The sequence below is a fragment of the Silurus meridionalis genome, chromosome 26 (genome assembly GCF_014805685.1).
Source record: "Silurus meridionalis isolate SWU-2019-XX chromosome 26, ASM1480568v1, whole genome shotgun sequence".
Classification (NCBI taxonomy): domain Eukaryota; kingdom Metazoa; phylum Chordata; class Actinopteri; order Siluriformes; family Siluridae; genus Silurus; species Silurus meridionalis.
The window spans coordinates 2190775-2217162 of record NC_060909.1 but is presented as its reverse complement, the minus strand read 5'-3'; the positions used below and the strand labels follow the sequence as shown (position 1 = coordinate 2217162).

Below are 26388 nucleotides of genomic sequence, written 5' to 3'. Positions count from 1 at the left end.
TACACAATACGCTGCAGGATTACTGAGAGAGAATTTAGAAATCTGTATTTACCACTATCCACTCAGCGATGGTCTCGTAAAACTCTGGGTTAAAGATCGCCTTTTTGAGTCTGGCCAGTGGCCCATCAGCGTCCACAAGCCTGCACTTGTTAAATACGTCACAGTAGCCTTTAAAGTCATTACAGGGAGATCCAGACTGCAGAGTGAGAACCTCCTTGTTGAAGTACTTTTTCAACTCCTCAGACCCGGTACTTTTGCATGTGGTGGGTTGATCTGTGGACGGATGCATATGCGTGTGTTAATACACACACAGAAAGCAAAAAAAGATTTTTTCTGAGTGTACAATCCGGATTTACTGGTAAACTCCTAATTCTGTTTTGTTTTTTTTTAGAAACAATATAAAAGTTTTATCAGTCTAACCTTTTTTTATTAGATTTTTTTATTTCAGATAAATGTTTCTACGTATAAAAGAATGTTTAACACCAGTGTCTGGGTTGGTGGGCAACACTCACTCTTCTCCCTGCAACAAACATGGCACAACTCGGTCTCATCCTTCCCATCTTTACTTTCACACGTGCACAACTCCAGCCCATAACGCTCACAGATAGAGCCGGTGCAGGCCTTCAAAGGAAGGAAGGGAGGAAGAACAGAGAAGAAACACACTAGGAGTGAGTACATCTGACATTAATGCGCAAACTACAGAGGTGGAAAGTAACAATTTGCATTCACTCCCGTTCCTGTAATTGGGTAGTTTTTTGTGTACTTCTACTTTTAAAAGTTGTTTTAAAAAACTAATTTTACTTTTATTTAAGTGTGTGTTGTTTAAAGTACTTCAAATTAAATTAAATCAAATCAAATTGTATTTGTCACATACACATACATACAGAGTACGACATGCAGGGAAATGATTTATACGACTGTCCTGCATGAGGAAATAGGATGGGGAGAAAAATATAAAAACATAAAAAAAAAAATGAAAATAAAAAATTCCTTGTACTTATCTACAATATAAATCATATAAAAAAAAATCCAAAATTTTAATAATTGGAAACTACTGCTCTGATTGATAAACGGAGAACAAACGGAGAATAAACAAGCTAAACTCACGAAAAAGAGGACAGAGATGAACAAGGCAGACGCCAGTGATGCAGTTGAGCGAAATGCCTTTGCATCGAAAGTTGCAGGTGTCTGAATTCAGAATCTGCATTTGCGATATCTTTCATCCTACATGACGTTATGAGTTATTTTAGAGTTTTTTCAAGTTATTGAGTGTAGTTTTTATTTATTTATTTATTTATTCATTTTAAATAACTAACCCCCAAAGTAACTCTGTCAATTTTACTTGGAGTAAATTTTAAATAAGCGACTTTTTTTACTTTTACTTAAGTAGATATTTTAGACCCGTTTTTTTAGACCCTTTGCTTGTACTTACATTTAAAAAAAAAAAAAATATATATATATATATATATATATATATATAAAATAAATAATAAAAAATAACTTTTAATTGAGTAGAATATATGACTCTTTCCACCTCTAAGAAATGATCATCAACGCAATAATTTCGTACCCCTTGGATGCAGACTTGTAAATTATTATTGCACAGAGTCAAGTTTTCCCTTGGTGTCGAGGTGGGACACTGTGCTGTGTTTCCGCTGCACATGCCCTGAAGAGCGCAGTCAGATTCGTCTCTACACTTCTCGTTATGTCCCTTAAACTCGCACTGAGCTGTACAGCAGGGGCCCTGACTGGGACTGTGGTGGAGGAAGAACACAAAGAAACAACAACCTGATTATATCAAAGTATACAAGCAAGAAATGTGGCATCAAATAAGCAATGAGAAAACACGTTTTACGTTGGCTCAGGTGCTCAAGTGCCTCCCGTTTCTTTTGAATGTTGGCGAGAGACGTTTCTAACACCTTGATAGGAGATTTGGAAAAACACACACTTCTAGGGAACTGCCTGCAGAGCTCCAGAATCAGGATTACAATAAATTGCACTGAAGATTCCCAAGAGTGTGGCACAACCAGGACTCTTCCAAATTTAGCAATCGGGTTTGAAGGGCCTAAATAGGTGACCAAGAATGTGATGGTCACTCTGACTGAGTTTTGGAGATCCTGTGTGGGGATGGGAGAAAGTTCTAGAAGGACAATTATCACTGCATCCCTCCACCGATCTTGGCTTTATGGCAGAGCGGGCTAAACGGAAAGCCTCTCCTCAGTGCAAAACCCATGGAAGCCTGATTGGAGTTCCAAGCTCCACTCAAAGCAGGCTTCCATCTACTTTCTAAATGCACTGTAAAAAATTATCATAAAGTTAGCACTTTACATTGATCTAAGACATCACTCTGAGCTTTCACCTGTACTATGGGTTTTCCTCATGCAGCCAGAGAAGGGATTGTATGATCTCATGAAGGCTCATGAAACCTGCAGTGAGCGTTCCAGCTTCAGGACATACAGTACCTGCACTTGGCCGGGCTTCTCAGAGTGCACTTCTTGCCATCTGGCTCGTTGGCGCTGTAGCAGCAACTGTCTTTACACTGATCACTGTAGCCACAGTCACACTGTTCTCCAGCCTCCACCAAACCATTTCCACAGATGGGCTGTCCAGACTCTGAGGAGAGCAGGAAATTTAAAGACACTGGTCTCAGCAAACTGACATAGTAGTAGCCCAATACTTACAATAATCCTCAAAAGGATATAAACAATAATATAATTTTTTTAGGTCCAGTAAAGTCAACCAGTGTAAATCCAGTACCAGTTTAAAGTTTGTACACACCTTCTTTAGTAGTTTTTGTTTATTTGTATTTAGTTTCAACAATACTTAATACTGAAGACATCTATGAAAGAACACGCATGGAATTACGCAATAAACTAAAATAATTTTTTACATGAAGCTTTGACAGCAGCTTGACAAACTCGTGGCATTCTCTCTTCAGATTGTCACCTGGAATGGTTTTCGGTTCACTAGTCATCTGTTGTGTTACAGAAAAGAGCCCTGTTAGTGCTACTACAACTACTGTACAAATTTATATTAAGGCGAGAAAAACTTATTTAAGTAAAGAGAAATAAATCATGACTTCAATAAATAAAGGTCAATCAATACGAAAAATCTCAACAACTTAAAATGTATCTCCAAGTGCAGTCTGCAAAACTTTTAAACTCTATAAGAAAGCAGACTCACACGAGGATTATCCTAAGTAAGGAAGACTAAGAGCTACCTCTGCTGCATGAGATTATTAGTATTAACAGCCTCTGAAACCGTTGAGTTACATTAATGCTTCTCAGAGTTCGAGTTTCAGACATATTTCAACATCCACTGTTCGGAAAGGTCAAGTCTTCAGATATGTTGGACAGTTCCTGAACGTGTGGTTCCCCAGTGGTAATGCTGTTGGTGATTTAGTTAAAATGGATGGCATACGTAACCAGCATGGCGTTTGCACTTAGTCTGACCATCATTTGTTTTCCAACAGAACAACGAACCCAAACACACCTCTAGGTTTTGTTATAGCTATTTGTTTAAGAAGGAGAGTGATGGAGAGCTGCATCAGATCTAAATCATCAGATCTAAATCCAGTTGAAATGATTTGCGATGAGTTGGACCGGAGAGTGAAGGAAAAGCAGCCAACAAACACTCCACACCTCTGGGAACTCCTTAAGATTGTTGGAGAACCATTTTCAGGTGATGACCTCATGCTCCGGCTGACTGAAAGAATGCCTAGTGTGCGCAAAGCTGTTATCAAAGCAAAAGGTGGCGACTTTGAAGAATCGAAAATATAAATCATATTCTGTAGTTTTAATACACTTAAGTTGAAATTCTATACGAGTTGTTTTATAGGTTGGATGTCTTCAGTATTAATGCACAATGTTTAATAAAAATAAAAACACTGTAGAAGGTGGTGTGTGCAAACATTTGGCTGGTTCTGTAAAGTCCTTTAATATATTTCCATTCAAAGCCTGGACGTGTGCAGAAAGTTCTTACCGACAAAACAAATAGCTCTTTTCTTCTCCAACACCTGGCTGATATTGCGAATGCTGCAGATAGAGAACTTGTTGTTGTTTAACTTGTCCCCGGACGTAGCTCTGGCGTACATGATGTAATTGCCTCGCTCCTTCATGTCAGAGACCTTCGACTCTCCAGGAGTGCACTCGCTGCCAGAGTCATGCTGTAAATGAGATAATCCACTGTTTTGCAATTTTACGTTTGAGGAAATTAATATTAATATTATTACATTTTTCCACAATTTTGTAAACATAGTCTTTCACAGATTGGTGAAGCTCCGCCCATTTTTACTTCTGAGAGACTCTGCCTCTCTAAGATACACTATTTATACCCAGTCATCTTACTGACCTGCTGTCAACTTACCAGTTAACCATTAGTTGCAACATGTTTCTCCAACTGTTTTATTTATATCATAACTTTCCCACACTTTTGTTGCCCCGTGCCATCTTTTCTGAGACATGTTGCAGCCATTTAATGCAAAATGACCTTATTATTGTCTTAAAATGGTAAATATTCTCAGTTTAAACATCTTTTCTATGCTCTTCTGTAAATAAAATATGGGTTTCTGAGATTTCTAAGATGCAAATCATTGCATTTTGGTTTTATTTACATTTTGTACAAACGTTTATTGGAATTGGGGTCACTTCACAACCCCTCAGGTTCCTGAACGTTACTTCTAACCTGCAGCTGTTACTCACAGGAGAGCCGAAGTTGTGTCCAACCTCATGGGCGAAGGTGATGTGGGACACTTTGGGAGGAACATGGCTGTTATAGTTCTTAACTGTGATGATGCCAGTGTTCAGAGACTTCTTCTTTCTATCATGGTATTCTTTGCTCTTCTCACAGATCCCACCAGCGCTTGCTGGAAGAGCAGAAAACATTTATAGTATCAGTCATAACCATGGTCCCTGAACAAGAACTCAAACACACATAAAAACAATACAATCAGCAGAGCAGCTTCAGTGTCAGCCTCGGCATGGTCTACAGTGAGAGATGCCTAACTCTATGCTCTCTCGGGGGTTCAACAGAGTAGAGACGGTCTGTAGTCTGACAGGGTTAAACAAAAACCAGCCTGCTTACACCAGGAAACATCTGGCCAATCCACAATTCATAGGGTGTGTCTTTAAAGATATTTCATTCTTTGTGAATAAATGATTTCACACACATGTGTGTGTTTTCAAGTTTATACACAGATTTGTTATTTTATGGGGTGATTTCAGAATTTTATTTCAATCCATAAAACAGTAAAAGTGAAGAGTGCCTTAAAACTCTCTAAACTTCTAGTGACGTACTCGGATCGACAACCTTACCGTAGCCTTCATCCAGGCCTTCTCTTCCTCCTCTTCCTCACCGCAAACTCTAAACTGGTTAAAATTCCATTGGCTAAAATCATGCCTGTACCCTTACCCTTTTCAGCCAATGGGACGCTATCTAGCTATCCGAATTCGACTTCATTCTTAAAACATTTTGACTTTATTCTTAAAATATTTTGACTTTATTTTCATCATTTCGACCGTATTCTCGTAATTTCAACCTTATTCTCATAATTTCGAACATATTCCCATAATTTAACCGTATTCCCGTAATTTTGACCTTATTCCCGTAATTTTGACTTTATTCCCGTAATTTTCACCTTATTCTTAAAATATTTTGACTTTATTCTTAAAATAGTTTAACTTTATTCTCGTAATTCCAACCGTATTCTCGCAATCTCGACCTTATTCTTGAAATTTCTGCCTTATTCATAAAATTTCGACCTTATTCTTAAAATATTTTGACTTTATTCTCGTAATTTTGACCTTATTCCCGTCATTTCTAATTTATTCTCGTTATTTCGACCTTATTCTTAAAATATTTCGACCTTATTCCCGTAATCGTAGATTTTTTTCGACACTAAAATGTCGTCGTAATTTTACAGTGTGTTATGGTTGTTCTTTTATTTATTTATTTATTTTTATCCAGCATCCATTTAAAAAAAAAAAAAACAGTCCGACCTAGCTATCGTTATCGGTAAACTCCACTAGAGGTCGACCTCATCAACTCCTCATTCCACACCACAGCTATATAAAGCAAACATTTTAAATAAATACAAACATTAGATAACGAGTAATCCTGTAACCATGACGATGTCACCTTTCTTTGTAAAGCCACAGAGAAATGTAAATTATACTAAAGCCTGAAATCCTGTAATTTTAATGCCATGTGGTAAAAAGCTATCGTGTGATGACGTGTGGTGTGGAAATGCGACCCAGTTCTGTAAAAAGCTGTGCTGAATCAGGACAAACATGGTGTAAGTTCTTAAAAAGATGTGAGGTGTGTGTGTGTGTGTGTGTGTACCTGAGGGAGCTCCAACCCAGGCAAGTCCCAGAACGCCGTCGTCAAAGTCCCTGTCAGTGAAGACGTACGCCAGGCAGAATTCGTCATGGTTCTGTTCTGAATTCAACTCCAGAAACTTCTCTACACCGATGTTGGCGAAACGGAACGGGTTGGTTCTGTCCACCTCGTCGTTTGTGGTATTGATCTAAGACAGGAAGTGACGGAGAACACGATCACACACGGGCAACAATGATTACAAATACACTCTTCCAGCCAGGTGCGGTTCTTCCCAAAAAAAAAAACCAGCATGAAATTTCCCTTCACTTGAACTTAGAGACCAAACTTGTTCTAGCACATGAACATATGAGTTGGACTGAAAGATCTCCTGCTATAGAGCTCTAACCTCAATCCTATTAAACAAAGAATGTGAATGCTGACTGCACCCCAGGCATCCTCAGGACCTGAATTAATCTCCACAAATCTCCAAAATCTAGTTGAACATCTTCCCCAGAAGAGTGGAGCTTAAGAGTAAATGGTGACCAAACGTGGACTTTGATGTTCAAAAAGCACATATGGATCTTAAACCCTTTTTCCAGGCAGAAGATATGAAACACAAAGAGAGACGAGGAGAGAGAAAGAACATCATTTGTAGCAACATTCAGATGTGGACAGATCAGTCTAGAAGGTGGCATCAAAAGGTTTCCAGACGAGCTCTGTTTACATGAAAGTACTTTATTTATCCACACTGTCACCTTCAAATTAGACCCCTTGAACAGCAATACAGAGTTCCCAGCGTTCCTGCTGCTTCTGGAACGTGTCCTGGAAGTCTTCTTTTCGAAGCGTGTCAAGCACCTTCACTTTCATCGTCTGCAATGGTGTCAAAACTGTCAAAGCTTTCATATATCTTCTGGAAGAGGGTGAAGTCCGCAGGAGCGGATCTGGCGAGTAGAGTGGATGCGGAAGTGAGATCACGTGGATCGTTCTCCGACGATCGTCATGCACAAGTTGCGGAACGGTTTTTAAACTTTCAGGGGTTGAGCTCGTTGAAGGTCTTCCTGATCTCTTGTCGTCTTCGAGCGATGTTCTTCTACTCCTGAAGCGCAAGACACCTCGAACGACTTGTTGCAGCATCGACGTATGCCAAACGTTTATCATGTCAAAAACGTCTCTGTGGCAGATTTCACGTTTGCTATTTGTAACTTGCTGATGAAATCGCAGACGCGTGGTGATGCAAGTGCTCAGAATAGCACCGAATCGAAACTTTGATACTACCTTGTACGCTGCTTCAGCGCGTCTGTACGAGCCTCTGCAGCTCTCATAAAGAAATGCGTTCAACCTCTTACAGAAGTTTATAAAGTGCTGATAAAATACTGCTGATATAAAACCAAGCTGAGCTCCTTTCACCAAAAAAATACACATTTATTCTACAACAGCTCCTAAACATCGGGGGGATTCCACTCATTCGGAACGATTAAGATGTTCCAGATCGTTCAATATACATTCGGTCTTCATTTGTTCTCGGCTAATTGACACAGACGTCTGTATCAGCGTAATAAGATATCGATGATGCCAACATGCTCGGAGCAGCACTGACAAGCAAGCACAAGAGGGTGCCAAAACTAATTAGCGTTGCAGAAAAGAATGTTGATCTAAATAAAAATGCATTAGCGGATGTGAGAGAATCGGGGATCGAGGACAGAACCCACAGGACCCGCAGAATGAACAGGATCTGCAGAACCCTCAGGACTTGACTGATTCACAAGACCTGCAGACCCCACAGAATCTTTAGTAACCACAGAACCTACAAAAACCTCAGGACCCCCAGAACCTCAGAGCCCTCAGAACCCTCAGGACACAAAGAAGGCACAGGACCCACAGAACCCTCAAGACCCGCATAGCCCTCAAAACCCGAAGAACCCTCAGGACCCACAGCGTTAGAGCGAGTGTCATCATTCATTATTCATCTCTATCTTACACGTTGCATCGTTTACAATCAGCACACGTGAAGTGGAAAATAATTGGAGTCAACAGACACCTCATTCTCTCAGGATTCTCTACATCTCTTTCTCTCTCACACACACACACACACACACACACACACATACCCTGATTCTCTTGACCATAAAGCTGATGTTGCGGATGCCCTGGAAGTCTGTGCTCTGATAGATCGTGTTGATGGCCTTCACGTGACTGGAGATCTGTTGGGACAAAAACACAAAACGTAATGTAATGTAATGTAATGTATATATATATATATATATATATATATATATATATATATATATATATATATATATATATATATATATATATATATATATACACACACACATATATACACACACACACACACACACACACACACACACACACAAGTTGTAATTAAAAACGTTTCGAGACTAGTTTTGTAGTTTTGACTGCACACACAGTCACAGGGAGCACCGACCTTTAGAAATCAGTGCGCCAAAAAACACGTGTACGTCGGAATGCCATGTTTAACGCTTTCAAAAATGTCTTACTGCGGTCAAGCGTCTCTCACCGTACTCCGCTTGACGTTTTCTGGAGATATCCGCGAGCTTTACGCCCTCGTTCGCAGGAAACGTCAGCACCACACCACGCTGTTCCATGCACGCACCAACACTGTTGTCTGTCATCTTGATTAACGTAGTCTGGACTGCTACGTGCGGCGCCTATCAGTAATAGGACACGCGAGGCACCTGCTACTGTGTGTAGTACCGCCATGCTAGCATCTATTTTATACCTGTACAACTAATAATTCTCACTGACTTTATATTTTCCTGTTTGAAAGACCCAGTGCATGTATTCATGGAGAATATGGAAATATGACCCTGGTTACATGATACTGTACATATCTTGGGTGTAGGTAAAACACACAACAGCACGGTACAGGTGTTGCCCCGACTCGGTACAGGTGAAGCCCCTCGGTGTTGTGTATCATGTGACAGTGTGACTTCTGTACCGATTGCAGTACCTGAGCTATGACGGCCTCTCGAGTATGGTAGTACTTATAGAAGAGGTGGTCGGTCTGGATGAAGAGCTGGCAGGTGTTCTTCTCAGCCTGAGCGGCTCGACGCTTCCTCAGGATCACCGGCCCGTCCTCACGCTCGTCCTCGTCCACTGCATGCTGTCTGTTCTTTTCCTGCAAAAGAACCAGAACAATTCCTAACCTCATCCAAAACGCTTTACGCGGTTACAGCAAAATACCAGAGAGAAAAGAAAAACTGATATTTCAGACAAAGTGATTTCATCCATTTGGTGTGAGATACTCAGTCAAACTGTCAGAGTAGAAACACAATATCAGTCTGATGCTGAATTCTCAGAGAGCAAAAAAAAAAAAAAAATGAAGCATCATCTGCTTTGTTCTTTTTCTTTTTATTATTTGGCGTTTTACAGCAGATATGTTTGGACTGTAGGTCTCCCAGCTGTGTTCCTGCCTCTTAACAACACACTGATAGGTGGATCGGAGACTCAGAATTGTTGCAGGTTAACGAAAAAACTACTTAAGTACAGTAACAAATGATATTTACTTGGTGTCACGCAGATGATGATGAGGTTCGCCTTTTGAGTCCAGTTCCTCACAAGGTTTCTTCCTCATACCATCACTCATTACTTATAATCACACACTCCAGTGCTCATGTTAGTTCTCACTCTCCAGTGTTCTGTATTGTTTAAAGACTATAATCACAGTCTTGATGTCACCCAAATGAGGATGGGTTCCCCTTTTGAGTCTGGTTCCTCTCAAGGTTTCTTCCTCATAACATCTAAGGGAGTTTTTTCTTCTCACAGTCTCCACGGCTGCTCATCAGGGATAAACGCACATCATTCACCTTGACTGTTGATTTCTGTAAAGCTGCTTTGAGACGATGTCTGTTGTGAAAAGCGCAATAGAAATAAACTTGATGTGACCATCAGAAGAAGAATTGTGTGAAAGCGCTAAAGAATGAATGTTTTGTTGTTTGATAGTCAGGTAGTTAGTTACAGTCACAGCATGGAGCGGTCCCTTCTTTTCTAATGTTCATTTCTTTGGAACTGTCCAGGTTCTCCTACTTCTCCCCATGTCTGAGCCTCGTTTCTCTCTCACCCTGAGCTTGCTGCAGTGCGTTGTATTTTTGTACATTAAAAACCATAACCGACCTTCTGTCATATCGATATTTCTGTCCAAACCAACCACAACTGTTCCTCACTCTTCCTAGACCCTACACTCCTGTAGGAACATAGTATAAAGAAAGAATTTAAAATAAAAAAAAAAGGAAGAAAAGAATACAAAACAAAAATATATAAATATATAAATAAATAGGCTTTTTACCTACTCTTATTGAGAGACTAAATGTCCGCAATGAGACACTTATCACGCACTAAAACATGCGTTTCTGTTTTCTTAGACTCTCCTAGGCTCTGATATACAGGAAGGAGAAGCAGATCTGTGCTCAGGAAAACCAACCAAGAAGTTCAAAATCCTAAGAATGTGCCACCACACCCAATCCTAATCTCTCCCTAAACAAAAGAAGCAAAAAAAAAAAAGACGTTCCTCTGACTCTACTTTTATAAGAAGCTCGAGGCAACTCATGACTTCTGACCGAAGATCCGTGTGTGCTGCGTTCCTTCATTTTTGTTTTGAAAATAAAACTGTATAAATAATTTAAATTATATATATTTTTATAAGAGTGTAAATATAATTTTGGCTTAGAACATAAAATATTTTCAAATAAATCTCATCTTGTTTTCTGAGTGGGTTTGTGGAATCTTTTTTTTTTAAGTGCAGAATTCATCAGCGGCTTCATGCAACATTCGGAGAACTTCGTACAGATCACGTTTTTGCTTTGCAAAAGCAACAGGACAGAGACAGGAAGTGTGAGTCAAGTCAAGTTAAGTCAAGTTTATTTCTATAGCGATTTCCACAACAGACGTCGTCTCAAAACAGCTTTACAGAAATCAACAGTGAAGGTGAATGGTGTGTGTTTATCCCTGATGAGCAGCCATGGCGACTGTGGCAAGGAAAAACTCTTAGATGTTATGATGATGAAACCTTGAGAGCAACCAGACTCAAAAGGGAAACCCATCCTCATTTATGTGACATCAAGAGTGTGATCATACGTGTGCGAGTCCCACACATCCTCTTCTTACGATGTTCTGACACGCACAAGATCTTCACAGACTAATTGTGAAACTGTGTGTGTCTCGGCGTTGAGGAGACGTGAACTGACCTCGGCAGGAGTCTCCACAGCAGATGCCTGGTACTTTTTCATCTTCTCTAAGATGGAGCGATCTGCGCAGCCTCCCTCTTGGCCATACTTGTGAGGGTAATCTACGGAAATAAAAAGGAACGTTAACATGAAGCTAAAATTAATCCAGGTGCAAGAGGTGCACTATACGAAGGAAAGTTTGCGGACACCTGAGCATAAAATCCGTATATGCTTTTTTTGATCATCCTCTCCACATTTAAAAAAAATACACACACCAAGACGGGTGTCCTAATACTTTTGACCCTATATGGTGAGGAAACCATGAAGTCCCATAACAGTCCCATAACGCACACGATCGTGTCATGAGCCGGATTAATAAAGAATAAATGTAAATGCAGATAAATGTAATTAGGAAGGTAGATAGGTATATGGATGGATGGATTGATGGATGGATAGATGGTAGTAGGGTGGTAGATAAGTAAGTAGATAGATGGATAATTGAAAAGATGATTGATAAACAGATAAATAAACAAATCAAAGTAGGTATATAGATAAACAGACAGACAAAAGTTTAAAGGAAAGAAGATAGATAGATAGATAGATAGATAGATAGATAGATAGATAGATAGATAGATAGATAGATAGATAGATAGATAGACAGACAGACAGACAGACAGACAGACAGACAGACAGACAGACAGACAGACAGACAGACAGACATGCATGCATGCATGCATGCATGTCTTGGAAAAACAAGCTGTTGTGTGGATGGATGGATAGATGGATGGATAGAAACAGACAGCCAGACAGATAGATATGCATGTCTTGGAAAAACAAGCTGTTGTGTGGATGGATGGATGGATGGATGGATGGATGGATGGATGGATGGATGGATGGATGGATGGATGGATGGATGGATGGATGGAAACAGACAGACAGACAGACAGACATGCATGCATGTCTTGGAAAAACAAGCTGTTGTGTGGATGGATGGATGGATGGAAACAGACAGACAGACAGACAGACAGACAGACAGACAGACAGACAGACGGATGGATAGAAACAGACAGACAGACAGACAGACAGACAGACAGACAGACAGACAGACAGATAGACATGCATGTCTTGGAAAAACAAGCTGTTGTGTGGATGGATGGATGGATGGATGGATGGATGGATGGAAACAGACAGACAGACAGACAGACAGACAGACATGCATGTCTTGGAAAAACAAGCTGTTGTGTGGATGGATGTCTGGATGGATGGATAGAAACAGACAGACAGACAGACAGACAGACAGACAGACATGTCTTGGGAAAAACAAGCTGTTGTGTGGATGGATATGTGGATGGATGGATAGATGGATGGATAGAAACAGACAGACAGACAGACAGACAGACAGATAGACAGACATGCATGTCTTGGAAAAACAAGCTGTTGTGTGGATGGATGGATCGAAACAGACAGACAGACAGATACAAACAGACAGACAGATAGATAGATAGACAGACAGCCAAACAGACAGATAGATAGCAACAAAATGCAGTTTAGCATGATTAATCCTGGTTCAGAGCAGTGCAGTGATGAGCTGCTGTACAGAGTGATCGCTGTTGGTCCTAACGACCTCCTTTAGAGCTCCATTCTACAGCTGAGTGCTGAAGGATGTTCTGCTCTGTTGTTTTATTAGTCGATCATGAAGGTGATGCTGCTTACTGTCCGGAGCGGCTGCGAGTTTACCGAGTGTAAACACCATCACTTCAGTACTCAGAGCACAGACAATTACATGAAGTAAAAATAAACGAAAAGCGTTTCCTGAAGTGAATAATGTGATGTACGAGCGAGTTGTTCTACTGCAGCTGCAACGGTTTCAAAACTCGCTTGTTTTAGTGGTTACACATCCAGACCCAGATCCACACCTGGACAAGACATATCTCCCAGAGTAACAGAAAGCCTGGTTCGGTTGTGTGTGTGTGTGTGCGCCTCGGAGACAGACACAGGGTTTCCTGAGAACTAATAAGTGTCTGGAGAATTACAACCTCCAACACGTTTCTATTTCTTCTATTTCCGTGTCTCTGTTTTCCTTCACTCTGCACATCTCCCTGCATCCTTCACATCGACCAGAATTCAAAGTTCAGGCGAACAAGAACATCGTACATCTCACTGCAAACTTTTCCATCTCTCCCTCGCCGCGTGTCGGGTCAGGAGACGAGCATGCAGGGCAAAGCAACACGCTTGATGGAAGCAGCTGAGTGTGAAGGTGATGGAGTGCCGGAGATCAAAAACTGAAGGTGTCCCGAGGAGACGAACGTGATCGTCTGAAAACTTAATTATCGGCAGTCCGACCCACAAACGAGAAAGAGGGAACAAAATAAAATGCTCTCCTGCCCTGGTGTGATGTGATTAGGAGAAAGAAATGCTCTCTAACCTGTGAGTCAGGACTTTCAGTGAGCGAAGTCTTTCGTCCTTGTTACCTTTCCTGCTAAAAATAGCGTCTCGTTAGCGAGTGCATCGTGACGGTCGTGTCTCTCCCGCTTCCTCACAGCACCCTCGGCTGATCAAAGCCAAGCAGACCGCAGGAGAAAAACACTCTACTCGATAAAGCTTTTCAAACTATTCCTTTGTTGCCACAGACGTCTCATTATCAAGATCAAAAGATTCTACGACCAAACTGTTCTTCTGTTTCCCAAACTGTTATAATAAGCTCCACTCTTCTGGGAAGATGCTCCACTCTTCTGAGAAGATGTTCCACTACATTTTTGTGGAAATTTGTGCTCATTTAGAAACAAAATGGTGTAAGTAAAGTCTGGTGCTGTTGAAGGTGAGGTGAGGAGACCTGGGGGTGCACCACTGGGATCTTCCACTCTAAACCATGTAAAGCAGATCTTCATGTGGGTGGCTTTGTGCTCAGGGGTATTGTCATGCTGGAACAGGTTTGAGTCTCCTAGTAGAAGTGAAGGTAAAATTCCCTGCTGCTGCATCCAAAGACTCGTATACATTTGTGGTAAAAGTTTGAAGAAAAAACACATATGGCTGAAAAAGTCAAGTGTCCCAATACTTTTGAGATCTTGATCAATGAACAATGTAGGGGTATTACTCCACAAGGGGGCAGTATAGGAAGTAGTGCAGCCTATGCGCCATGACACTGCCTTTGTTTTTGTGTCGTTTGATACATGCTTGGCGGCCGGGATGGATCTAATTAGGAGGTTCTGGAGGTTTAGAGACCATTTGAAACATCTAATATGCACAAATTATAATCCTGATACACAACACCTCGAAAAAAAGTGTGAGGTATAAAATCATTGTAAACTTTTCTCCAAAAATTGTATTTTATTCTAATGGGTTTTTTTGTTTGTGTGTTTTTTTACTGTATTGAGGTTAAATTTTGTTTTTCTCTATTCTGTTTAAATGTACTCGGATGACACTGAACTCTAAATAATGTCCATGCGGGAAAACAGGAAACGCAGGATGAGATTGGGATCTGAACAAACCGGTGAGAGAGGAAATGAACATCAAGACTCGTTTTGGTGGAAATGAGAGCTGATGGAACATGCGAGTCGAAATGAAGAGCCTCAGTTTGCACTCTGTTCACTACACAGGATTGTTTTTGGAAAGGATGGTTGAAGGATTGATTGTTTCTGGAAGGGTTGATCATGTTTGTTTCCTTCTATTGGAGAGTCGGAACGGTTGGGAAAAAAATGACAAGTCAAAGTGATGCGTACTGAAATCTTTTCTGAGGATGTTCACATGTACAATCTATTTCCAAATCCCTCTTCCATTAAACGAAAGAAGCTAAATCGATTACAAAAATTCATTTTTAATACACATTCGGATTTAATCTGAATTTTTGAGTTCATACATTCAAAAACGGATCAGCATCAGATCTCACGACAAAATTTATTTTGTGTCTGCAGAGTATCCTACGCCTGTGTTGATCTCTTGTAGAGGACAGAATGTGCTAGAATGTGAATATGAGCAAAGCGATCTGAAACCGGATTAAAAAACGCTCCAGTTTTGCGTTCACACCACTCTGTTAGGATCGGCCGTTTAAAGAGTTTTAACACTGATGTAAGCTGAAGGTTGATTCCAAGGAGAATTGAGATGCAAGTGCGGTGTATATACAGACACACACACACACACACACCTGAGACCACACACACTCACCGATATCGTCCTCATGGTAGATGACAGAGTGATAGGAAACGTCTCTCTCTCTGAAGTATCGCTCGGCCGGCTCCACGTAATACGTGCCCTTGTGACTCTGAATGAAGCCTTCAAACTTTCCATCCACGATCGAACCGTGAGTCAGAGTGCCCTTCTCTCCTGCAGAGAAAACGTACACATTAAGACGGGTTAGAAAGTGTGACGCTGCAAACAGTTCAGGGAGAAGGCGTTTCAGAAAAACGTACACAAAGAGCATTTCAAAGAGCTTTACTGAGTCGAGGGAGAGAGAAAAAAAAATTGTAATTGAAGTGATGTTTCGATCGAAATGCTTTCTTTAAGAAATGTGTACTAAAGTCACAACACTTTTAGGACTACTGTAAAACATCAGGGAGGCGCCATTATGTTTTATGCTGCTTTGCTGCCTCATTTACAGGGAACCTTGAATCTATGCAGGACACAATGTAATCTCGAGACTACCAAGCCAAACTGGAGCAAAATGCACTTCCCAGTGCCAAAAAAGCTCCATTTCAGTCTCAGCTGATGTTCTCCAGCAGACTAATGACCCAAAAAAACCCATCTAAATACACACAATATACACTAGTGTCACACCTGCTTTTTCCAGCCACATGTGGTTCTTCTCCAAACTGTTCGCACAAAGACTTCTTAATGCGAGCACGTCCTTCTCACTTATCCTATATGTCACGTGTGCTCAGTTTTCCTTTACAATTGTACTCGTGGTCACCTTACATTGTCATCGTCACTGTTTTTGGTTTGTTATTGTCATACTTTATTACATTCCAACACACAAATCAGGCAGCACCTCACCTACATCAGTACCTGACCTGACTGACAACCTTGTAGCTCAATGAGCACACAAATCTACACAATCATATTCCAAGGTCAGGTGTGTATATATATATATATATATATATATATATATATATATATATATATATATATATATATATATATATATATATATATATACACACACATATACACACACACACACACACACACACACACACACACACACACACACACACACACACACACCGTAATTTCCGGACTATAAAGCGCACCCAAATATAAGCCACACCCACTGAATTTTACAAAGATTTTTATTTTGAACATAAATAAGCCGCACCTGTCTATAAGCCACAGTGTCTACACTGAAACTAATGAACTTTACACAGGGTTTAATGAAAGACAGTGTCTGTTACACGGCTTGTATCTAAACAGTAGCCGACCAAGAAAGTCATTGTTCACTGTCTTCCTCCTTTCTTTCACAACTATTTCTCTCTGGAGTTTATCTTTCGTCATCGTCGTGTGTTTAAAAATCACCATCGGTGAAGCTTTTCTCCCGATGCCGTGCAGCTCAGAACACAGGTGAAGTGTGTTTTCATGCCCGGTTGTTTTCAGCGTGACGAATGATTCTCATTTCCTGTAGACAGTCCGAGTGAGCGGCAGGTCAAACGTCAGAGGAACATCATCCATATTTATGATGTGGTGCGGCCCGATTCAGTGGGAGCGCATCTGATTTAATATAAAGAGTTTCATTGGTTCACCTGAACCCGTTCGGAAATTGCATTGGTCTAATATTATGGGGTTCAGTTTTTTTGGCATGAAGTTTGTGAACCTGGGAAAAACCCAGGAAAAATCCATAAATTTGCTGCTTCATTGTTTAAGCCGCGGGGTTCAAAGCGTGGGAAAAAAGGTAGCGGCTTATAGTCCGGGAAATATGGTATATATATATATTATATACACACACACACAGACACACACAGACACACACACAGCACTATTCTCACATACACACGTCCCCCAGTGACCTTCAGATCTGCCTCATACAGTAACATCTGCTTCAATGAGATTCCAAAACTAAAGCTAATTTCCCTGATAATCAAAGAAAGAAAGTTTACAGAGAAAATAAAGTACTCTATTTATCTATCGAATACTGCATCATCCAGTCTTTCTGAAAAGCAGACGACAGACACCCCGGTCTTAAAAACGATGTTTTTTAGCGAAATTACGTCTGCGTCTGCTGACTGGAAGACACCCGGACTCCGCATTTACATCTGTTCTCGGTTGTGTGGGTGAAAGAGAAAGCAAAGAAATGCATCCAGGAAGCGCTGTAAAGATGATGTCATTGCCGAGTGTCCCGCCAGAGACGCCGCGAGTATAAAGTCATCAGTGCTCCGGTATGAGACTCATAATAGAATAAACACTTCTTTAATATCTCTACCTGAGTCAAAGTATTTATCTCTTGTTGTAAAAGTACACCTTTACGTTTCTACTCGCATACAAGTACTAACCTCCTGCTCTAAAGGTACTCCTAATACATTTCTGCTTGAGTTTAAGTACTAAGTTCATTTCTGTTCATTTCGTCCATCAGCACTGATGGAGATCTACAGGAACCCGAGTCACGTGATCTGATTTGAAAACATTTCTGGTTACATTTCCTGTAGCTTACTAAGTTCAACTAAATTCAACTTTAAAAACATGCAACTATTCTTGAACTTTTTTTTTTTAGATTCATGTTGATAATTTGCTGTTTATTGACAAATAATAAAAAGAAAATCGATCGTTTTTTAGAAGAGTTCTACTCTTACTTAGGGAGTTTGGGTTAAGGGGTTAGGGGGTGTGTGGATTGGATTGAGGGTTTGGTTTAAGGGCTGGGGCAGGTGGATTTGGTTAAGGGTTAGGGGGTGTGTGGATTGGATTGGGGGTTTGGCATAAGGGTTGGCGGAAGGTGGTTTGGGTTAAGGGTTAGGGGTATGTGGATTGGATTGGGTGTTTGGGTTAAGGGTTAGAGGGGTATGTGGATTGGATTGGGTGTTTGGGTTCCGGGTTAGGGGTATGTGGATTGGATTGGGTGTTTGGGTTAAGGGTTAGAGGGTATGTGGATTGGATTGGGTGTTTGGGTTCGGGTTAGGGGTATGTGGATTGGATTGGGTGTTTGGGTTAAGGGTTAGAGGGTATGTGGATTGGATTGGGTGTTTGGGTTCAGGTTTAGGAGTATGTGGATTGGAATGGGGTTTGGGTTAAGGGTTAGGAGGTAGGTGGATTGGATTGGGGTTTGTCTTAAAGGTTAGGAGAAGGTGATTTGGGTTTAGGGTTAAGGAGCAGGTGTTTTGAATTAAGGGTTAGAGGGTAGGTGTTTTGGATTATGGGGATTGGGTTAAAGGTTAGAGGGTATGTAAATTGGATTGGGTTAAAGGTTAGGGGTATGTGATTGGATTGGGTTAAAGGTTAGGGGTATGTGAATTGGATTAGGGGTTTGGGTTAAAGGTTTTGGGGTATGTGGATTGGATTGGGGTTTGGGTTAAGGGTATGTGAAGTGGATTGGGGTTTGGGTTAAAGGTTAGGGGTATGTGAACTGGATTAGGAGGTTTGGGTTAAAGGTTAAGGGTATGTGAACTGGATTAGGGGTTTGGATTAAAGGTTAGGGGTATGTGAACTGGATTGGGTTAAAGGTTAAGGGCATGTGAACTTGGATTGGGTTAAAGGTTAGGGGCATGTGAACTTGGATTAGGGGTTTGGGTTAAAGGTTAGGGGCATGTGAACTTGGATTGGGGTTTGGAGCAAAGGTTAGGGGTATGTGAACTGGATTGGGGTTTGGGTTAAAGGTTAAGGGTATGTGAACTGACTGGGTTAAAGGTTAGGGGCATGTGAACTTGGATTGGGTTAAAGGTTAGGGGCATGTGAACTTGGATTGGGTTAAAGGTTAGGGGCATGTGAACTTGGATTGGGTTAAAGGTTAGGGGCATGTGAACTTGGATTGGGGGCCTGGGTTAAAGGTTAGGGGCATGTGAACTGGATTGGGGTTTGGGTTAAGGGCATGTGAAGTGGATTGGGGTTTGGGTTAAGGGTTAGGAGGTAGGTGGATTGGATTGGGTGTTTGGGTTCAGGGTTAGGGGTATGTGAACTGGATTAGGAGGTTTGGGTTAAAGGTTAAGGGCATGTGAACTGGATTAGGGGTTTGGATTAAAGGTTAGGGGCATGTGAACTGGATTGGGGTTTGGGTTAAAGGTTAGGGGCATGTGAACTGACTGGGTTAAAGGTTAGGGGTATGTGAATTGGATTAGGGGTTTGGGTTAAAGGTTAGGGGCATGTGAACTGATTGGGGGTTTGGAGCAAAGGTTAGGGGCATGTGAACTGGATTGGGTTAAAGGTTAAGGGCATGTGAACTGGATTGGGTTAAAGGTTAGGGGCATGTGAACTGGATTGGGTTAAAGGTTAGGGGTATGTGAACTGACTGGGTTAAAGGTTAGGGGTATGTGAACTGATTGGGTTAAAGGTTAGGGGCATGTGAACTGGATTGGGGTTTGGGTTAAAGGTTAAGGGTATGTGAATTGGATTGGGTTAAAGGTTAGGGGTATGTGAATTGGATTGGGGGCTTGGATTAAAGGTTAAGGGTATGTGAATTGGATTGGGGTTTGGGTTAAAGGTTAGGGGTATGTGAATTGGATTGGGGTTTGGGTTAAAGGTTAAGGGTATGTGGATTGGATTGGGGTTTGGGTTAAAGGTTAAGGGGTATGTGGATTGGATTGGATTGGGGGTTTGGGTTAAAGGTTAGGGGGTATGTGAATTGGATTGGGGGTTTGGGTTAAGGGTTATGGGAAGGTAGTTTGGATTATTGGTTAGGAACAGGTGTTTAGGGTGAGACTGGCGTTATGAAATCATGAATGCAGCTGCAAACGATCTTCAATATATGTGAGTAATAATTTATCTATAGAAACTATCTGCGGATCCCCGCTACAGCTACACTCTACTGCTCTTTCCTTATTAAAGATTTAAAGGTTTATTTCTCGCTTTTACGTTCACGACGCAAAGGTAAAGTTTTTAACGAAGGCGTCGGGTCTGTCGTCAAACAGCGTGATCTTCAAATGAAAAATAAATCACTGGGATGTCAATCAAGCAGACTTGTTTGAATATTAGGCCACGCCCACACACAGCTTTGCAGCGTGCAGCTTTGAGAAAATCTTTTTTGGGTCACTGTGAAACTTCGAGTTGCTTGAAGCCGTCCATTACTAATTCATTGTTCGAAGTTTTTTTGTTCCAGAAAGTTGTGTGCATCATCATCATTATCATCTTGCATTCATTTCATATTCACTGGATTGGAATCAGTTACATGAAAAGGGTCTCTTTCTCTCTCTCTCTCTCTTCTCTGTAATGTGTGCAGGAACCCTGCAGCTCTAGAAATGACTATGATCACAGAAAGATGATGCTAATGAACAGAAAAGCGGTTAGCAGAAACGCTCGACCTGTTTGCACTCACTGTTGCACTGAAATCATCAGCGGCTTGAACATGAATAATGTTTTCGCCAAAAAAAAAAAAAAAAACCCTCAGACTATCTAAATAATTTGAGAGCAAATAATAATATAGTGAAGACTTTTTCATATTCAATTAAATAAACTGTAGAGTCAAAAGTTTGTGGACACTTCTAGACACTTTTTAAATATCTCATTCCACAATTATTACTCCTTTGCTCTAATGATAAGCTCTACTCGCCTGTGAAGATCCCATGATCAACTAGATTTTGTGGAGATTTAATGCTCAGCTACACAAGGGTGTTAGTAAAGTCTGGTAGGTGACGTAGGTGAGATGAGAAGGTCTGGGGTGCAATCAGATTCATTGTTCAATAGGTTTTACAGCTCTAGAGCAGGAGATCTTCCACTCCAACCCATGTGAAGCAGATCTTAATCAGAGGGGCATTGTCATGACTGACTGCAGCCCAGACCTCCTCACCTCATCTACATCAGGACCTGACTTTAATAACATCCTTTAATAAACACAAAATCACCACAAAATCTAGTGGAACATCTTCCCAGAAGAGTGAAGTTTATTAAAGGAGCAAATAGGGAAGCACACACCTTTCTTATGGTCAGGTCTCCACTAACTTTTAGCTACTGAAATCTGTACTTTAATGCAATCTCAACAACAACAAAATAAATGTTTTGGGTTTTTAGTTTGAATTTCTTTTAATTATTATTTGTAAAAATATTAAATTCATGCAAAAAAAAAAAAAAAAAGATAGAAAATATATTTTTGTGAGGAACAGGTGAGTGTGAAGACAATCATTATCAAAACATTTGTCACTTCTCGAGCTTCACGTTTAAACCACTATGCCCGCCCACACACACACACACACACACACACACACAAACTAAACAAAAATTTATTATGACAGACAATTTTATGGATTTTTATGCTATAACATTATAAAAGATTAGCAGATGGTGTGTGTGTGCGCGTGTGTGTGTGTGTGTGAGAGAGAAATTGTGTGTGTGTGTGTGTGTGTTTTGTGGAAAGCACTGACCAAAGATCTCTCCGCTGTAAATATGTGAAGTGTCGATGGGTGTCTCGTCTCCAGACACCTCCACCTTCAGGTCTGGGGCAAACAGAGACGTGTCCCTCTTCAACCGCAGGTTAAAATGCCTGAGACAGAGAGAGACAGAGAGAGAGAGAGAGAGAGAGAGAGAGAGAGAGAGAGAGAGAGAGAGAGAGAGAGAGAGAGAGCGCGAGAGAGAGATATTTGTTTTTGTCTATAATGTATATCAATTATATAATACAGTGATACTTCTCTGTGGGGAATAAAACACAGGGGCAGATAAAGAAACACAAAAAGGCAGAAAGAGCAGGTCAGAAAATGGTCAATAGGGAGAACCAGACAGTATCTATCTGTCTGTCTGTCTGTCTGTCTGTCTGTCTGTCTGTCATTCCAAAAGTATTAGGTCACCTGCTCTTTCCTGCTCTATGTGGTTCTTTTCCAAAGCACAAAACTGGATGCACTCATTTGTACAGGACGTCTTTAGATGCGCATCTAAAATTTTGCATTCACTTGAACTTGGGAACCCAAAACCTGCTCCAGCATGACAATGCCCCTGTGCACAAAGTGAGCTCCTTGAAGATCTGGTTTACATGCTTTGGAGAGGAAAGTCTCCTGCTATAGAGCTCTGATCTCATCCCTACTGAACACCTTTGGGATGAATGTGAATGCTGACTGCACCCCAGGTCTCCTCACCTACATCAGTATCTGCCTTGAAATATCCATGTGGCTGATGAACACAAATATCCATAAGCACACTCCAAAATCTAGTGGAGCATCTTCCCAAAAGAGTGGAGGGAATTATAAGAGCAGTTTGGGACTAAATGTGGAATGTGATGCTCAAAAATCACATACCGTACTTATGACCAGGTGACCCAATACTTTTGGAAATATAGTGTGTAATATATATACTGACTGAGAACAAACCAATCTAATGCTCAGGTGTCCACAAACTTTTGGCCATATAGTTTTAGCTTTAACATTTTCAGGGTTTAGCTTCACACCTTTCCAGAACATTCATCTCCTACTAAAAAGTTCACACAACCTCCATGAGTCGTTTGGTTACTGTCCGACTTTTCAAGGACACTTCTCACACACACACACACACACACACACACACACACACACACACACACACACACGCACGAGTGCACACACACACGCACACGCACACAAAAGCATAAAGAAATAAAAGATGAAGAGGAGAATAAAAGATGAGAGATGGACTTGTCCCAAGTGGACAGGTGGAAGCCGGCAGGCTTTCCTTCTCTAATCAATACAAGTCTGACACACACACACGCGCACGCACACGCGCACGCACACGCGCACGCACCCACACACCCATGTGAGCTAGTGTAAAAGGCAGAGAAGCACAACACCTACCTTTAAACAACAACAGAACAGAATGACAGAAGAGAGAAAGAGAGGGAGAGAGCGATGGAGGGAAGAAGAAAGAGACAGATAGAAAAAGAAACAAAGCGAGAATAAAAAGAATGAAAGGGAGAAAAAGAGAGAGTGAGACAGGGAGAGAAAGAAAGAGCAAGAGAGAGATGGTTAGAGGAAAAATACAGACATATGGACAGAGAAGGGAAGCGAGAAAGAGAGTGATGGACAAAAAGAATTCGAAAGAATGAGAGAGAAGGAGAGAGTGAGCAAGTGCAAAATAAAGAGAGACAAACAAAAAGAGAAGGAGAGAAAGACAGAAAAAAAGTTTCCATCTTAAGAAATGAAACGGCGTCACCGGTTAACAGGACGTCTCGCCCTTCTTTTCACTGCTCTCTCTCTCTCTCTCTCTCTCTCTCCCTCTCTCCCTCTTTCTGCCCAGTAATAAGCTCCTGTGATGCCCACAGCTCCCAGTGGAAGGCCTTTATTACAGTCATTAGCCTCTGACACATCCTCAGTCATGTTCTCCATCGGAGCTGAAACATTTCCTCAAGTAATTCGAATACAAAAATGCATTGAGGCAAATTATTTGTTTGCTTTGTTTAGTCCAATTTAACTTCACAAGGACAACTGTTTCCCCACGGACCATTATTACTGACGCACCACCTTCTAAACTCTGAAACGCGCTGGACAGGTAAACACTATGGAAGCCCATTTTTTATGACATAAAAAAAGTTTGACAAATTTATTTCGCGCAATTCCGCCTTCCTTTTAGCCAATCGGCAGCGTCACGCCCTCTGAAACTCTGAAGGAGACGGAACATTTTAGATGAAGCCGAGGAGCCTCGTTCATACACCAACAGCTTCACACTTCAGGCCGACTACATGGTTACCGGTGGATGCAGCAGAAATGTTTGATGTTTATGAGAAATAAAGAAGCCTGGAGGAGTTTTGAGTTTCGTGAATCTTCATAAACATCTTGAGGCAAAAGTTGAATCTAGAATAAAAAATAAAAAACCAGCACCAGGAGTTAACTCCAACAGCTTCATTTAATGGCACTACTTTATCTCTGGGTGTGATTTGGAAAAGAAGATTGCAGATTTAACAAGCTGTATATAAAATGCGTAACGAAAAAAAACAAGCGTTATTGCGATCCGTTCGGTCAGTTTCGCTCTGAAAACATCAATGACGGCTTGGTGATAATTCACGGATAGGTGTGAGGCCTTACACCATTAACAATGCTCTCAGGTTCACCTCGGGACGTTCTTCACCTCCACACATGCACTGATGCGAGTTAAATGTTTCCAAAACCCTACAAAGACAAAAGACCTGAGTCCATTCTGAGGATCATCAATACGGAGTGAAGAGAAACCAGAAGAAACAGAGATAAACAAAGCCAGAATCACATTCAATGCCTGGCAATCAATCAGGAAGTCGGATAGTGTGTGTGTGTGTGTGTGTGTGTGTGTGTGTGTGTGTGTGTGTGTGTGTGTGTGTTACACACAGGGATTTCCCAGAACAATCCATTACCCAAGAGCTCTAAAAGCCAACAAGTCTGCCCTCATTCCCAGAGTTCTCCATTGTGTGTGTGTGTGTGTGTGTGTGTGTGTGTGTGTGTGTGTGTGTGTGTGTATAAGCAGCTCAGTTTTCAGTAGTGACCCAAACCCTCCATTTACAGCCACTAACACTCCCAATCCAATTACACAGTACTCAGCACCAGCAACCGCCTTCACAACATCACGCAGGGATTAATGGCCTCTTCCCAGTGTCTGCTACAAGAAACTGAACTTGAGAGTAATCACACACACAGCCCGTCTCACAACACAGCCCGGAGAGAGAATGAACAGAGGAGGAGAACAAAGAGGAGAGGAGAAGAAGAGGAGGAGATTGTTCCTCTTAGGGTGAAAAGAAAAGGAGAGAGAGAGAGAGAGAGAGAGAGAGAGAGAGAGAGAGAGAGAGAGAGTGTGAGTGAGTGAGTGAGAGAGAGAGAGAAAGAGAGAGAGAAAGAGAGAGATGTTTGGCGCTCCTGAAAGCAGATACAGTTTTAAACACGGAGCACAAACACTGCAGGCTGTTTCCTCGGCATCAGGAGGATCAGATACTGCAGTGGATGTTCACGTGCTGTTTAAGATCAGACTGCTGTAGTGTGGAATCGATGCGACAGAACGATGTGGACTGGAAATCCGGACTTCTTTTACAGTTTCAGAACCTGAGCCTCAGCCCTGTTCCTGTCTCCGCTGGGAAACGACCTCCAATCTGATCAGTCGGTTCTGCTTATTAATGAGGCTTTCATTCGATATTTTCAACTTTTTCACACAGAGAAATGACTGCCATCGTCAATCGTACTCTAACCGTAATCTCCAGAACCTCATCTTCAGCTTCAGATTCATATCTAACCTTCAAATCAGTTCATCACAGAGAGGAAGGTCTCCGAACAGGAGATACTGGCAGGTTACTGCGGTTGATACTGGAAAAGAACACGCTCCAGTTAAAAAGAATTGGAGAGAGAAAGAGGGAAGAAGAAAAGGAGATAAAGGGAGAGAGAGATAGGGAGAGAGAAAGAGAGATAGAGAAAGAGAGACGTGAGAGTGTCGATGCCTCATTAGAATGTTAACGTTGGTTCGGAGAAAAGTCACTTTCTCCGACTTTCTCTTTTCGCTGAGGCGAACAAACATATACACGTCATACGGTCAAAAGTTTGCGGACACCAAACTGTAAGATTGTGGTGCTTTTTTTCCTTTTAAAACAATCAATTTTGTGGAGATTTGTGCTCATATCTCCATAGAGCTGGCATTGTGAGTAGAATTGAATAGCCTTTATTTGTCACATATACATTACAGCTCAGTTCCTTGTTTGGAAGCTGTGGTCAGAGCGCAGGGTCGTTCTAGTTCAACTCTGTGTTATCAGTTTGGGGAAGAACCACATATGGCTTTAAACGTCTCAATACATTTGGACATATTGTATAACCACTAGACCATATGCAGCTGACTT

General features: G+C 41.3%; 1 protein-coding gene across 2 annotated transcripts in view; it reads right to left on the bottom strand.

Moving 5' to 3' along the window:
- Positions 1–26388, bottom strand: part of adam10a (ADAM metallopeptidase domain 10a) — a 57525-nt gene that overhangs the window by 4124 nt on the left and 27013 nt on the right. For both annotated transcript variants that reach the window (XM_046840123.1, XM_046840122.1), the window contains exons 3-14: positions 22007–22125; positions 15684–15842; positions 11544–11644; positions 9311–9478; positions 8424–8516; positions 6340–6523; positions 4701–4864; positions 3982–4165; positions 2463–2613; positions 1571–1754; positions 513–621; positions 53–273 (exon numbers count right to left, since the gene is read on the bottom strand). In XM_046840123.1, coding sequence (XP_046696079.1) covers positions 53–273; positions 513–621; positions 1571–1754; positions 2463–2613; positions 3982–4165; positions 4701–4864; positions 6340–6523; positions 8424–8516; positions 9311–9478; positions 11544–11644; positions 15684–15842; positions 22007–22125 — 1837 coding nt within the window. The remainder of the gene's footprint in view (positions 1–52; positions 274–512; positions 622–1570; positions 1755–2462; positions 2614–3981; positions 4166–4700; positions 4865–6339; positions 6524–8423; positions 8517–9310; positions 9479–11543; positions 11645–15683; positions 15843–22006; positions 22126–26388) is intronic.